General features: G+C 45.2%; 2 protein-coding genes across 11 annotated transcripts in view; one reads left to right on the top strand and one right to left on the bottom strand.

The window, feature by feature from the left end:
• The window catches only part of Strn3 (striatin 3), an 83,741-nt gene extending 80,434 nt beyond the window's left edge, over window positions 1–3,307 (bottom strand). For all 4 annotated transcript variants that reach the window (XM_021654184.2, XM_021654183.2, XM_060387461.1 and 1 more), the window contains exon 1: window positions 2,812–3,307. In XM_021654184.2, the coding sequence (XP_021509859.1) occupies window positions 2,812–3,090 (279 nt within the window). In that variant the 5' untranslated portion in view covers window positions 3,091–3,307. The remainder of the gene's footprint in view (window positions 1–2,811) is intronic.
• Ap4s1 (adaptor related protein complex 4 subunit sigma 1) overlaps window positions 2,170–15,772 on the top strand; it is a 43,799-nt gene continuing 30,196 nt past the window's right edge. Inside the window, exon 1 of one of the 7 annotated variants that reach the window (XM_060387464.1) lies at window positions 2,170–2,308. The gene's annotated coding sequence lies outside the window, so the exon portion shown is untranslated. Of the gene's footprint in view, window positions 2,309–2,411; window positions 2,747–3,496; window positions 3,733–15,772 lie in introns of those variants that run through there. The other 6 variants (XM_060387462.1, XM_060387466.1, XM_060387467.1 and 3 more) reach the window with 6 other exon arrangements.

Consider the following 15,772-nt stretch of genomic DNA (forward strand, 5'->3'; position numbering starts at 1 on the left):
AGTCCAGTACAGCCAAGGCTACACAGAGAAACCCTGTCTTGAAAAAAAAACCAAACATATATGCATATATATATATATGTGTGTGCATACAAACAATTCAGTCATGCAAAGGTATCAGTATAACATAAGGAAATGGCTAGGAAAAAAGAGAAACAGAGACCATCACACAACATTTTTTAAAACAAGCAGGCTGGAGAAATGGAATCCTTCCAGAGTACCTGAGTTTGATTCCCAGCACCCACAACAGGCAGACTCACAACACCGGCAGCTCCAGCTCTAGGGGAGCCCAACAGCTCTGACCTCTGGAGGCACCTGCACTCATGTGCACATGCACACACACATAATTAAACATAATAAGATACGCTAAAGAGGGGGAAACAAAGATTATCAAAGCAAGTAAACAAAGATTATCAAAGAGGCCAAATAACAGAATATCTGGAAGAAACCAAGCAGCAGAATCTTAAAAGTCCTTTTCTGTTGCTGCTGAGGAAAGTGAAATGAAGAAAGAGGCTGACAGCACAGATTTCAATGTAAAACTTGCTAATTTGAACACAAGCTGCTTTCTTAGCTATTTACACTGACCATGTCCAAGTGACAAATTCAATTGCTGATTTGAAAATCAAAACAACAGTACAAGGTTCAAACACTATATAAGGAACTGGTGGTGGTTTATCAAGTAAGCTAAAGTCCCAATGCAATTTTTTTAATGAACATTACCCACATGGAAAATTAAGTCAGCATGGCATCACAGCATACTAGTAAGTACATTGTGTGCCCACAGAACTCTAAATCCAAGAATATTAAGGTAGACACTACAAATTAAAAAAAAAAAAAACAGGCAATTTTAACTTGAGCTTTTTGAAAGCTGTAATCTCTTAAACACAAAGGTATTTTTTAAGCACAATTCTAAAGCTACCAAATCAACTAAATTATGTAGGGTTTGTTGTTGTTTTTGAAGTTTAACTTCACCCACTTTGTGAAGTAAAGTAAAAGTTCACTGGCTTGCCGGATGAGGTGGTGTAAGCCTTTAATCCCAGAATTTAAGAGGTAAGTGGATCTCTAAGAGATGGAAACCAGCCTGTTCTACATAGCTCTAGGCTGCCCAGTCCACAGAGACCCTGCCTCACAAACCAACCGCAACTCTGATGCCAGCACTCAGGAGGCAAGTGGATCTCTGCATTGGTCTATACAGAGTTCCTTCCAGGGCAGCCAGAGATACAGAGAAACCCTGTCTCAAAAAAAAAAACCAAAAAAAAAACCACAACCCACAACCAAAAAAGTTTACTGGTTAAATCAGTTGTTTTGCAATGCTTTTGGCAACAAAACTTTTTTTTTAACTTTTTTGTTTGGTTGAGATAGACTCTATGTAAGCCTGGTTGTCCTGAACTCTATGTAAACCAGGCTGACCTGAACTCAAGGATATCTAACTCCCTCCTTCCTGAGTACTGGAACTAAAGATCTGTGTGTTTTTAACTTTGTTTTGTTTTGGTTTGGTTTTTGAGACAGGGTTTCTCTGTGTAGCCTTGGCTGTCCTGGACTTCGTAGACCAGGCTGGACTTAGGGCTCAGAGATCCACCTGCCTCTGCCTCCCTGAATGATGGGATTACAGGCAAGGGGCACCGCGCCTGTCTGCTTTTAACTTTTGAATGAAATTCTTTATGTTGTTTTCAAACAATCGGGTCAGAAATAAAGTAGTCAATGTAAAAAACAAGTTTACAGGTTCAAAACCAAACTCAAGAGTCACATTTATTTGAGGGCACCATTTCTGCATTAGTCAGTCTCCCGTTTTAAGACTACTTCTTCCTAAATTCAAAGATGTGTTGTGTGTTATAATAATGAACAATATATATAGCTTACACCCGAAATTTTAAGTCTGAAAAACTGATGGAACGTTTAGACGCACGCTTTTTCCTTCTAAGCTTAAATTATACCCTGGAAAGGAACTTCAAAATGCAACTATCCTACAGCTTAAACAATCCTTAAGAACAGATGTAGCAATTTTAAAAATTCAAGGCATGAAGCCGAAACTACCACCGCCCAAAAGTTAGGATAACTCAAGTCTGTCAAAGGGTCACACCGAGTCAACAGTTAGCACCGTTTTAGCGTGCACCACACAAAAAGAGCAATTCTTTCCGCAGACATTTCATAGATACATTACAGATAGTCCAGTTTTGCTTTCCATCAGTAAAAACAAGACTGGAGAAGGCAAGTCTAGTTAGGGAAGCCGACCCAAAGGAGAAAAGTTCAGCTAAGAGTGAAGAATTATGAAGCCCTAAAGGAAATCCAGGGGACCACAGCGGCATCCCGGGTGCGTGGAAGAGTTGAGGGTGGGAGGGCAAACTCGGCCGGCGGCGAGCTATTGTGCGCGGCGGCAGCCCGGGGCGGCGTGGCTGTCAAGGGGCGAGTGCGCTCCGAGGCGCGGGGGAGGGGGCAGGCCGCCACGGCGGAGGGCGCCGGCCCGGAGGCGAGCCACTGGCTCCAGGACCTCCCCGCGCCTCCTCACTCCCGGGGGCCACGGAGAGCACGCTCAGGGCCCGGCCGGCCCACTCCAGACGCGCGCCCCGACGCGCCGGGCCCAGGCCGGGAGGCCCAGCAGGCGCCTCTGGAGGAGCCCCGCAGACGCCATGCTAAAAGCCAAAATGGCTGCCCCGCGGACGCCCGCAGCGCGCCGCCCGTGAGGAGGGAGCCGGCGCCGCGGCGGGGGAGGGGGCGCGGGAGCACCGTCCAGCCGCAGCCGGCGGCCCAGGTAGGTCCCCTCCGCCCCCGGGGCCCCACCCCCGGCCCACCCCGGCGACGGCCCGGGCGAGGTACCTGCAGCTCGGCCCGCTCCACCTCCCAGTGCGCCCGCTCCATCTCGAACCGAGCCCACTCGTGCTGGATGTAGTGCAAGATCCCCGGGATGGTGTACTGCTGCGGCCGGGACAGCTCGGGGCCCGCCGCGGGCCCCGCCGCCTCGGCGGCCGGAGGACCCCCGGCGCCCGGCGCTCCGTTCGCCCCCGGCGGGAGACTCAGGCTCCCCCCGGGCCCCTGCTGCGGCCGGGGAGGGGCCGCCATCCCCTGGCCGCCGCCGCCGCCGGCCAGCTCGTCCATTGTGTGCGCGGCCCCGGCCGGGGCGCGGGGCCAGACGCCGACAGCCGCGGGGAGAGCCGGGCCGGGGGCCCCGCGCCGACGGCAGGGCGGGGGCCGGCCGGGAGGGGGCCGGGGAGGGGGCCGCCGCCGTGCGCCCGCCGCGGATCAGAGCAGGGAGCTGCGGGCCGCCGCCATTACAGTCCCTCCTCCATCTGCCCGGCTCACTCAGTCACTTCGGGAAAGGGGGGCCGCGGCGGGAGGGGGAGGGACGGGCGGGGAGGAACGTCGGGCCGCCGCTCGCGCGCTGCACGCCGGGTAGCGAACGCCGCGGCGGCCGCACGCCGGATGGCCAAATAGAGTCCGGCCTCGCCCTACGCACGCGCGGCAGAGGTGGGCGCTCCTTGGGGGCGGGGCAAGGTCCGGCCCCGCCCCCGCCCGGCTCCGCGGCGCCCGGGGACGCGGGCGGCCGGGTTGGCTTTGGGGAGCGCGGGGGCCTCCGTCCAGGGCTCGCCTGTGGAGCCGGGTGCAGGCCGGGCCTCGTCCTGCTCCTGAGGCCCCACGTCTCTCCGGAATTCCCGAAGGTCGAGCCTCCTCTGCCTGTCACTTGACCCCTGGTTTCGCAGCACCAGTCAGTCTCCGCGTGTCCGGAGACGTGCACTTTTGGCAAGTGGCCCAGATTCTTCGGGACTTTCTCACTGGTTCCTGGGCCTCGTCGCGACCTGCTTCTTTGGTCCCGCTTCGGTGCTCCTGGCCTCCTGTTGTAACTTGTCTTCAGTCTTTATTATTCTAAGATAGATTTTGTTTGGGGAAGTTTGAGCGATCGTCTCTCTCTCTCTCTCTCTCTCGAGATCTCTCTCTTTTTACTGGGAGAAGAGGTGGCGATATCTTGAATCTTGAGAATGGTGGGTAGATAGGAAACGATAATTTGCAAAGAAAGGAAGTTAATAGAGCTAATAACTTGGCTGCTGGGTGTGGTGGCCCATGTCTATAATCTCAGCACTCAAATTCAGGCAGATGGCCTGATGTCAGAGTTTGAGGCCAGCCTGGTCTACAAATGGAATCCAGGCTATAGAGGGCTACACAGAGAAACCCTGTCTAAAAAAAGCAAAATAATAATAATTTAAAAAGCTAATAACCATTTGGTTGCATAAGACAAAAGTAATACTTATTTTTACTGCAAAAACCTACAAAAATTTTCACTATGAACTGAATGAGGAGGCACATGCCTGTAATCCCAGCAGAGGCAGGCAGATCTCTGTGAGTTCGAGGCCAGCCTGTTCTACAAAGCGAGTCCAGGACAGCCAAGGCTACAGAGGGAAACCCTGTCTTGGAAAAAATAAATTTCATTATGGAGCACATTATATGATTACTCAAGAATGTAATTTCAGAGACATAAATACGTTTTATTTGTTACGTCTGCTGTATTAATGAGCTGATTGGATCTGTTACACTTATTCCACGTTTGTATATAAAATGAGGTCTAAAATAATACGAAATAGTATTGTTATCTGAGAGTACTGTGTCTTCACTTCCTAACAACATTAATCAGCATACAGCTGGTTCATTCAGTCCTATCCGTTGAGGAACATAAAACTCTCTTCTTGCTGCCTGCCAGTCTGGACATAGAACTCTCAGCTCCTCCAGCAACATGTCTGCCTGCATGCTGCCATGCTTCTGGGCATGACAATAATGGAATAAACCTCTGAAACTGTAAGCCAGACCCAATGAAATGTTTTCCTTTATAAGAAAAAAAAGCTCAGAAATATTAGACATGTCTTCAGGACCTTTTCACGTGCACATTTTGAGGTGGTTTTAAGGGCCTGCAGCCCACTTGCATTATTGTTATATCAAAAGAGCACATTTATATGCTCTTTGATGTACATTGATATTCCTCACTCAGGGCTCCTGCACACATACACACACCTTGCAAAAAAGAAAACTTTGTTTCTCTTCTATTGTCTGTCTTACTGGATGACAGTATACCAAACCTAAAGCTAGCAGTCATTCTAGTCCTCTCCATCTAATCCAGACATCCAGTCCTTTCTCAGAAATTCATCCCTGTCTTTTCCCATTTCTGCGCTTCCCTGTCACTCGCCTTGCTGTTTGAGTAGTCTTCTAAGGCAGATTTAATTGTCACCCTCTGCTTAAATATTTTAGTCATCTCCAAATTTAGAGCAAAGCCCAAGTAGGCTTCATGGTTGAACTGGCCTTTAATCTCAGCATGTGGAAGGTGAAGGCAGAAGGATCGGGAATTTAAGATGGTCATTGTGAGTCTGAGGCCAGCCTGGGATTCATGGAACCACATTTCAGTTGTACATCCCCATCTCTCTACCCTTACAGTTTCCAGCCCTGTTGTAAGCAAATTACTTAATACTTACCACCCTGACTTCCTTCGTATCTTTGCATAGGCATCTCCCAAAAAGATCTTTAAAACCTTGTGTTTCCAGATTTACAAAATCCAACTGATTATGCATACCATTTACTTTAACCATGATTTTCTAAGTGTCAATAGCACAGTTCATGTGTTTGGAGTTATTCATCTGCAAGATTGTAGGCTGCTCAAGGGCAGAGCCCACATTTCTCTTGTTTGTACCTATCCGGTAGAGGACAAGGTAGATGTCAGTAAATGCTTGATGAATAACATGTAGACAAACTAATACAAATATTTCCAGCTTTATGTGGTGCTGGGGATCTGAACTCAAGTCCTCATGCCTATCCTACAAGTACTTTGTCTACTGAACCATCTCAACTACTCCTTCCCTCTCTCTGACTTTTTGTTTGTTTGTTTGTTTGTTTGTTTTCAGTGTCTTGCTGTACGGCCCTAGTCTGGAACTCAAAATCCTACCAAGTTTTTCAAGTACAGAGATTACATTATTACTTTGAACCCAGCCTAGGTAAATGACTCAAACTGCCCTGAGTATTAAAAATACAAATAGTAGCCAGGAGTGGTAGCACAGCCTTTCATTTCAGCACAGGAGGTGAAGTCAGGTAGATCTCTGTGAGTTCAAGGCCGGCCTGGTCTAGAAAGCAAGTTCCAGGACACAGAGAAATTCTGTCTCAAAACAAACAAAAAATACACATACAAAACTTGCTCCTCTGTTAAGATAATGCTTTATACTGTTAACATGATGCTTCCTGCCCACTACCCCTGAGAACACTGGAATGAGCTTATTGATAATGAGTTCTCCCAAGTTACGTTAGCACAGTGCAACCTACCTGTCTGGATTCCCTCTCCCAGCTCTGGCTGAGTCATCTCTTCTGTCCCACCTTGAAACTTCCTGTCACCACACCTATTCATCCATGCTCCTGCCCATGCTCTCCTCGTTTGAGAACGTTTGGGGTAGGTTGGGGTACAGTGATGGCTCACTCTGTGCTGCCCCGAGCGTAGGACTCTCCTGTTTCCACCCACATGCCAGGATTGCAAATGCACACCAGCCTGCTCAGCTCTTGAGGATCTTCAAGAAAGCCTGTTTAAGCCAGGTGTGGTGGCTCTTGTACTTCCTGCACTGGGGAGGCTGAGGCAGACCTTGAGCTGCATGATGAGTTCCAGGCTAGCCTGAAGTACACAGTGAGTCCTCTTTGTTTGTTTGTTTAAATAAAGAATATCTATATTCTTAATCAGCTTAGTTTCAAGGGAACTTTTTGTTTTCTTTCCTACTAGCAATATTTGAACTTGTGTTTATTCTGCGTTTGCCCAGCTGGACTTGTCATATTTCATTTACATGTATTATGCCAGGCTTTTAAATAAGTTGGGAGTAGATAATACTCAGTTAACTTCTCGTCAGCTGTTCCATATGTGATATCTGAAGAGCCTTTCCTCTGCCTCTGAGAACTTAGTGTCTTGTGAGTATCCAAGCACTTTCTGTCTTGCCGACCACGCACCTGTCATCTTCCACTGAGAACTCAGCAGATTCATAAATAATCTGAGTCACTGTCTTTCTTCATCAGAAAGGATATGACAAGCATACTTATTTTTAAGGCTGCAAGAACAAGTCACAACACAGTTAGTGACTTTAGCTAGTCCCACTGTATAATAGGAAGTGGTCCCCACCCTTTCATATAGCGAGTGTGTGTGCATTTGGAAAAAAGGAAATAAAGTCTTTCATCACTATTTGCCTACTGTTGTAAGACTGGGCTCAGAACGGTCCCTGGTTCCTGAGTCATTAGCATGTTTGCAATTATGGACAGGTGGTTAAGTTACTCTGGGAAATAGCAAGGTGTTTACATTTATAAAGTAAGAGAGCAAACAAATATTATAGCCTACAAAAGCTGTGCTAAGAACTGACATGAGTTCAAACCAAAGGAACATAGCACACATAACACAGTCACAACAGAAAAGGAGGGAGCAGCTCTCACCTGCACTGATGCCTAGCCCAACAAATGAGATCAGACATTGATCTCATTACAGAAGTTGCTTGTGTCTATAAAAATTACAAATATATCTTTATTTATTTATATATTTTGCAAACCAAAGTATATCAGGGAATTCCAGGCTTTTAAATGAGTTGGGAATAAATAATACTCAAATACCTTCTTACATATTTGTAATATATATACAGTATATATAATATATAAAACATGTATATGCAAGGTTATTGAGTCAGGCAAATAAAATACTGTGTGTAAAAGAAAAAAAAAGATTACAGATTACAGAAAATGGTCTTTAAGAAACCCAGGATACTATATAAAATTCTAGTCCAAATTCATTCTGCAATTGTCTCCTGGGTAATATGAGTCAGAAAAAAAGTAGGCTGTGGTAATATTGTGTAATAGCTAACTTACAGAGATGTCAAGATTGAAAAGAGAGAAAGAAAAAAGAAAAGATTGCCTGGAGCCAAGTACCTCCTGTACATTGGCTCAGAATCTATAACCATCTCTAAACATGAGAGCAGAACGACTGAAAACCATGAACAAATGGGAACTGGCCAGAGTGTCCAAGTGATGATTTGACAAGCTTAAGAAAGTGGCTTGTCTCCCAGAGGAGCATCGGTATGTTCAAAAGGATGCTTGCTGCCAGACAGAGGGCCTCTGTGCCGGCCGCCTATGCCGAGTGCTCATGTAGGACCGCGGTCTCCTTTGGAGACTGTTACTGATTTGGTTTGGTCTTACCTTGTTCTTTCTTTTTTCTTTTCTCTTCTCTTTCCTGGTATTGGTGACCAAATCCAGAGCCCCACATATACAGTGCACACCTTCACACCGGAGCCACACCTTCAGCTGCTTGAAAACACTTTAAATTGTCAAATTCCCACAAAAGTATACATAATAATAGCATATTTTAATAACATTGAATTGTGTCTTTCTATTAATAGCCCAACCTAAAGTACATGACAGTTAACCCACAGAAAAAAGATGGAACTCTTTTTCTCTTTTCTAGTACTAGAAATTGAACCCAGGGCTTTGTACATGCTAAGCTAGCACTGGCACTATCTTCTCTGCCCTTATTTTTACATTCATTTATTTGTGTGTGGGGGAAGTACACACGTGCAGACTAACATATACCAGGGCACACATGCAGAGGTCAGAGGACAGCTTACTGGAGTCATTTCTTCTGCCATCTGCACGGTGTTGGGGTCAGACACAGGTCATCAGGCCCAATAGTCTTCACCCACTGGGACATCTTGCTGTCCTGCTTTTCCTTCTGACATGGCGTTTGACAAAGCTGCCCAGGATGGCTTCAAGCTCTCTCTCAGAACAGAGCCTGAATTTGTGATTCTCTTGCTTCAGCCTCCCCAGCAGCTGTGGTTGGAAAATTCTTTAGACACGTTTAAAATAACTCTTATTGAACTTTGTTTCTTATAATTGAGGGTAGCCGTAAGACTATTTGGGTTTTTCAATACTGAAGATCGAATCCATGTTTCTGGACATGGTACACAAGCTGTCTGGCATTCATGATCTGATATTTTAACTTGTGTCTGTTATAGACTGGTTTTGGATGACTTGGGGAAGGGAATTGGTACTGGGAATTGGACCCACTTGCATATAAGCACATGTTCTATCACTGACCACACCCAACCCTATACCTAATGAGCTCTTATTGTTAATAGTTATCAAGATTTTGCTATTTCATTGCATCTACTGTATTTTTCTTTCTTCGTAAGGAATATTTGAAATCTCATACTATTTCACTGATACATGAGAATCTCCACATTTCCCCAGAATCTGCACATTTGCCAGGCTCTGCTCACATAGCATGACCTGGCTGTATCCATGCACCATATCCTGAACCTCCCAGACACACACACACACACACACACACACACACACAGAGAGAGAGAGAGAGAGAGAGAGAGAGAGAGAGAGAGAGACTCTACACTGCCCTATTCTAGATTTCCTCACCGAGACTCTTCATCTGGCTTTTCTTCTTATGGATGTTTTCCTGGCACATTCTGTATGCTTTCCTTGGTTTTTCTGCGGGGTCCACTCCACTCTCCATGACCTCACCTCGCCTTGCTCCTTGAGCTTGTGGGGGCTGAAGAGATAGATGGCTTTGCATTACAAATGCTTTTTCATATGGACCAGTGTTTGCTTAGATCCCTGCACAAATGGCACAAATGGTGAGCAGCTCAGAAACCCCTGTAACTCCATCTTGAAGGAATCTCATGCCCTCTTCTGGCCTCCATGGGGGCACATATATAGTACATAATTGATAAGAAAGATAATAAGCATCCAGGAGGAAGAGGCAGGCGGATCTTCGTGAGTTTGAGGCCAGCCTGGTCTAAAGAGTGAATCCGGGACACTCATGGCTATTATACAGAGAAACCCTGTAACAAAAACAAAAAAACGATAATAAATATAAATTGATGGGCTGGATGATGAGTTGGTTCAGCAGTTAAGAGCACTCTCTGCTCTTCCAGAGGTCCTGCGTTCAATTCCCAGCTACCACATAGTGGCTCACAACCATCTATGATGAGATTTTTTTGTTGTTATTGTTGCTGTTTGAGACAGGGTTTCTCTGTATAGCTCTGGCTGTCATGAAACTTGCTCTATGGACCAGGCTGGCCTCAAACTCATAGAGACCACCTGCCTCTGCCTCCCAAGTGCTGGGATTAAAGGTGTGCACTACCACCACCAGGCTTCATTTTGATATATCGACAATTCAAATTTTGTAAGGTACAGGTGATTGTAAACTGAAGTATAATCAATTTATATGTTCTGGTGACAGTTGGCAGGCTCTTAGTCTGACCGTTTTAATTACCTATTTACATTTCAGCAGGAAATATGTAGCATTGCTACACTTCATTAAGAAATTCAAAGTAGCAATAAATGAGCTGGACTGTGGTGGCAAATGATTTTAATCCCAGCACTCCAGAGGCAGAGACAGGCAGATCTCAGGGTTTGAGGACAGCCTGGTCTACAGAGCGAGTTCCAGGAAACCCTGTCTCAAAAACAAAACAAAAGAAAACAAAAAGCAATGATACTATATCACTGAAGTTTTCTTGGTCTGTTTTAACCTGCTAGGTTTTATTTTTTATTTTTTAGAAGTAGAAAGGAAGCAGGTGGTGGTGGCACACCTTTAGTCCCAAAACTTGGGAGGCAGAGGCAAGTGGATCTCTGAGTTTGAGGAGAGCCTGATCTACAGAGCAGAGTTCCAGAACACCCAAGGCTACACAAAGAAACACTGTCTCAAAAAAAAAAAAAAAAAAAAAGGAATTCCTAACCACAGATGACATTAAGCACACACTAGTGCGTATGCCATGTCCCACATGGCTCTAAAGATTCTAAAGATGGACCTAACTATGGCATTGAGGGAATGAAGAAGAGAAGACAGTTGGACACATAGACAGAAGAAAATGGGGTCAGGCGATCTGGCTCTTCAGCTGGAGAAACCACAGCACCTCTGAAGTGCAGTGTGTTCATTCTATGGAGCTGAGCAGAGAAGCAGAGTTACTGCACACAGCTGGACAAGGAGGCAGGTAATTACATGCAGATAAAGGAGGAGTGGGGCTTATGGTGGACAGCTGGATGGAGGACATAAATTTAGCTAATCTCAGGAGTAGTCTGTAAGAACAGTCTTCACACTGTAAACACTAGGGGGGAGAAAGCTCTGTCGGACCTTTTCTGTACACTACCGGCATCCACACTTGAACAAGAGGAAGGCTTGCCGTGTTCCTGAGAGACTCACCCTTCAGGGGAGGGGCTGCTTCCCTCCTCCGTGGTCTGAGGCTCTGGGGTCCTTGACACAGCACAGGTTCACTCAGGGCTTCCTCTTCTCTCTACAGTAGCAGCTTCAGCTTTAGTGTCCCAGATTTTCTCGTTATATAATCGAGTCACTTGTTGGACATTTTAGGTTCCATATTGTTTTGCTGTTGTTTTTTTAAGTATAGAGGATAGAGAGAGACCCTGTCTTAAAAAAAAAAAAAAAGTAAAGACGGGCAGTGGTGGTACATGATTTTAATCCCAGCGCTTGGGAGGCAGAAGGAGGTGATTCTCTGTGAGTTCAAGGCCAGCCTGATCTAAAGTGAGTCCAGGACAGCCAGAACTACACAGAAAAACCCTGTCCTAACCCCCCCCCAAAAAAAATAATTATGAAAATAATTAAAAAATGGCCAGGCCTACTGGTATACTCCTTTAGTCCCAGCACTGAGGAGGCAGAGGCAGGTGGATCTTTGTGAGTTTGAAACCAGCTTGATCCACGTAGTGAATTTTCTCTTTTTATTATATTTATGGTGCTGGGGACAAAACACAGGGTCTTACACATATTGGGCAAGCATGCTACCGCTGAGCTATATTCACAGTCCCCATAGGTTTATCCTGGTAAACAGGGTGTGGGAAACGTGCACCTATGGTCCTTTTGTAGCTGTCACTAAAGGGCTAAGAGTTTTGTTCTTTTTTTTTTTTTCTTTCAAGAGAGAAGAGATGGTGAGGAACAGGGTCTCCTGTAGCTCACTCAGCCTTGCCTCTAACTTGCCATGTAGCAGAGACTGGCCTTGCACTCCTGTCCCTCTTGCCTCTATCTCCTGAGTGCTGAGAATATGGGTATGTACCACCATTCTAGCTGAACGACTACTCTTTAGACCAGCAGTTCCCAATCTGTGAGATGCAAGTCTTTTGGCGCTTCAGTATCGGAGATGCTGCATATCAGATATTTACAGTATGGCTTAGAACAGCAGCAAAATTACAGTCATGAAGTAGCAATGGAATAATGCTGTGGTTGGGGGTCACCACACATGTGGAACTGTATTAATGGGGCACAGCACTAGCATGCGGGGCATAACTGTGGCAAACGTGCTTCCATATATGTAAAAGGGAGACAAGGAGCCTGTCGCTCACAGGGCTGTTAGAGGGGCTGGAATAAGGTAGAGCAGGTGTTCAAAACGCTGCCTGATGCCTGGTAAGCCCAAATAAGCATGGTCTGTTTTGTTTTGTTTTTAGTTAAGCTGTGTATTTAGTCTAGAATGTATTTATATACGTATGTGCTTCACATTTTGTGTTACAGTATATTTTAGTTACATTTCCTGTTACTGCAATTCTTTTGGCCTACAAGTTAAGGACACACTGTGGCAGGGAAGGACCAGTGCAGAAGCATAAGGCTGCTGCTCACAGGCTGGAGAGATGGCTCATTGCTTAAGAGCACTGTCTGGTCTTCCAGACGAACCTAACTTCAATTCCCAGCACCCACATGGTGGCTCACAACCATCTACCCTGGGATCTGGCGCCCTCCTCTGGGGTGCAGGTGTATATATGCAGTCAGAGCACTCATACACATAAATATATAAATCTTTCTTTTAAGGTTTATTTATTATGTATACAGTGTCCTGCCTGCATGGATGCAGGCAGGCCAGAAGAGGGCACCAGATGTCATTACAGATGGTTGTGAGCCACCATGTGGGTGCTGGGAATTGAACTCAGGACCTTTGGAAGGGCAGTCAGTGCTCTTAACTGCTGAGCCATCTCTCCAGCCCCAAATATATATATACATATTATATATATCTTTAAAACAAAAAGCAAACAAGCAAAAAAAGAGTGAGGATTGTAATGCTTTGAGGGCTGGAGAGATGGCTCAGCGGTTAAGAGCACTGACTATTCTTCCAAAGGTCCTGAGTTCAATTCTCAGCAACCACATGGTGGCTCATAACCATATATAATGTGATCTGGTGCCCTCTTCTGATGTGTAGGTGTTGATGCAGGCAGAGCACTGTATACCTAATAAATAAATCTTTAAAAAATAAAGCAAGAACACTGGCTGTTCTTCCAAAGGTCTTGAGTTCAACTCCCAGCAACCACAGGATGGGTCATAACCATCTATAGTGAGATCTGGTGCCTTCTTCTGGCCTGCAGGCACACATGCAGGCTGAATATTGTATAAGCAATAAATAAATCTTAAAAAAGAAGAAAAAGAAAGGCTTCTGGTCACATTGCATCTGCCATCAGGAGGCACAGAGAGCAGTGAATTTCTTTCTCCTTCGTAGTCTGTCCAGGACCTCAGCCCAGGGAATGGTACTCTTCAGGGAACCTAATCACGATATTTCCTCCTGGACTTGTGTCTTGATAATTCTAGATCCTGCGGGGTTGGCAATATGAACCACCATGTAAATCAAGTAGTTAGAGCTTTGGCCGTTGGGCGATTTTCCAGATTGTCTGGTCAGCTTGCCTGTCACCTTGTAAGAGCTTTATCTAGTAGCTTCGTTTCACATCCTGTGAAAGTGATGGCTTTTTCCTGGGCTCACTTACTTATGCGACTATCACCACAGATCACTGCCTTTGAGAAATCATCTTCTCACTCCCTCTGGTGGTTTAAATGAGAATGACTCCCAAAGGCTGATATATTTGAATGCTTGGGTTTCAGCTAGTGGAATTGTTTGGGAAGGATTTAGGAGGTATGGCCTTGTTGCAGGAGATGTGTTTTTGAGGTGGGCTTTGAAGTTTCAAAGTCCCACCCCAGGCCAAGTATCTTTCTCTGCCTGCCTGCTGTCATGCTTCCTACCAGGACGACAATGAGCTAAACCTCTGAAACTATAAGCAAGTCCCCAACTAAATGCTTTTATAAGCATTGCCCTGGTCGTGGTGTTTCTTCACAGCAATACAACACTAAGACACTCCGTAACCCCTGCAAACCCTGAATCTTCTGTGTCTTCAGATTGTCCTACTCTGGAGGCTTCATGTGAGTGGAGTTTTATATGTCATCCTTTGTTGCTGACTTCCTTCACCTAGTGTCTTCTAGATTCATATGTCTGCTCTATTGTTCATCTATATTTATATTCCTTTCATGTAACTGAAATCCATGTGAATGTAGAATATGGTATTCTGATTTTATATTTTCATTATTTTTATACATTTTTTGCTAAGGACCAAACCCATGGCATTGCCCTTGCTAGGTAAGCACTCTACCACTGAGCCAAACCCCCAACCCAATTTTCCCACTCTTATTTATAGCTTGTGTGTATCCATTTTTTTTTGTGTTCATTTATTTATTTATTTTATATGTTTATTTCTTTTGAGACAGGATCTCATTCTATAGCCCCAGCTTGCCTATAACAAATTATGTAAACCAGGCTGGGCTGGGATTCACAATAATCCTCCTACCTTTGCTTCCCCAGTGCTAGGATTACAGAAGAAGCCGCCATACCTACATTGAGTATTGGATTTAAATGGTAAAAGGTTGTGTTCACTTAATTAACAAGGAAGGCTTTTCCCTCCCTTCACTGTTACAGTGTTACAGACATTTCAGTCACATTGGTAATCATGCCTTAGAAAAATTCTTAAGAATGGAATGCCTGAGTTCAAAGGCAGGAAATCACTATCATATTTTTGTTCTTTCTACATTCTATCAAGTCACACTGTAGAAAAGTATAGCAATTAAAGACTTTTAAGTTCTGAAAGTAGAGGTGTGTACCTGTTTCTTTCTCTCCTCTCAGTCTTCACTAATCCACGTGAAGGGATTAATTTAAAGCCAGCACACCTGGAGACCATGGTGCAGTCACAGGCACAGGTCTGAGGCAGGGGATCTTGAGTTCTCGGTCATGGATAGATAAGTAGTGAGACCTCAAAAGAAGTTAGCAAGAATGTTGTTGTATTTCTATGTTATAAGAATTGCACCATTTATTTCTTTTAATCTTTTCCTCCACTCTGTAAGTTAGCTGTTTTTCTGTTTGATAATGCAAGGACTGGTACCAGATGTTCCACGGGTTATAGCCAGAGGTCAGTTTTACCCTAACTAACCAGAGCTATGAGAAGAAAAAGGAGCCCAGGTACTGGAATAAAAGAAGAGGACAAAATCACAGAGTTCCTGAGAACGCTGGTTAAATGAGAGGTCCTTTAGGCGAATCCCAACACACATACACCCTCTCATCCTTCCCTTTGTTATTTGTTTTGTTGAGACAAAGCCTCACAGGCTGGCCTTCAGTTCATGATCTCTCCAGCCTCCTCTGTCCCAAGTGTTGGGTTACAGACTGTACCACCACGCTGGCAGCACTGGCAGCTGGCGTTGCCCCTGCTGTTCCTGATTCTTCTTTTTCTTCTTTCTCTCTTCCTGGCCCCATCCCTCCCTTTACTCCTTCCTCCTTCCTGGCCTTCACACCTCCCTTTACTCCTTCCTCCTTCTCCCCCTACCTTTTTACTTTCTCTTTTCTGCTTTTCTCTTTTGTTATTTTCCTTATGAAAAAAAGGTCAGGGTTTTGTTGTTGGTTTGGTTTGGTTTGGTTTGTTTTGGTTTGGTTTGGTTTGGTTTGGTTTGGGGTTTTTTGAAACAGGGTCTCATGTAGCT

Source organism: Meriones unguiculatus, chromosome 7 (genome assembly GCF_030254825.1).
Source record: "Meriones unguiculatus strain TT.TT164.6M chromosome 7, Bangor_MerUng_6.1, whole genome shotgun sequence".
Lineage (NCBI taxonomy): Eukaryota > Metazoa > Chordata > Mammalia > Rodentia > Muridae > Meriones > Meriones unguiculatus.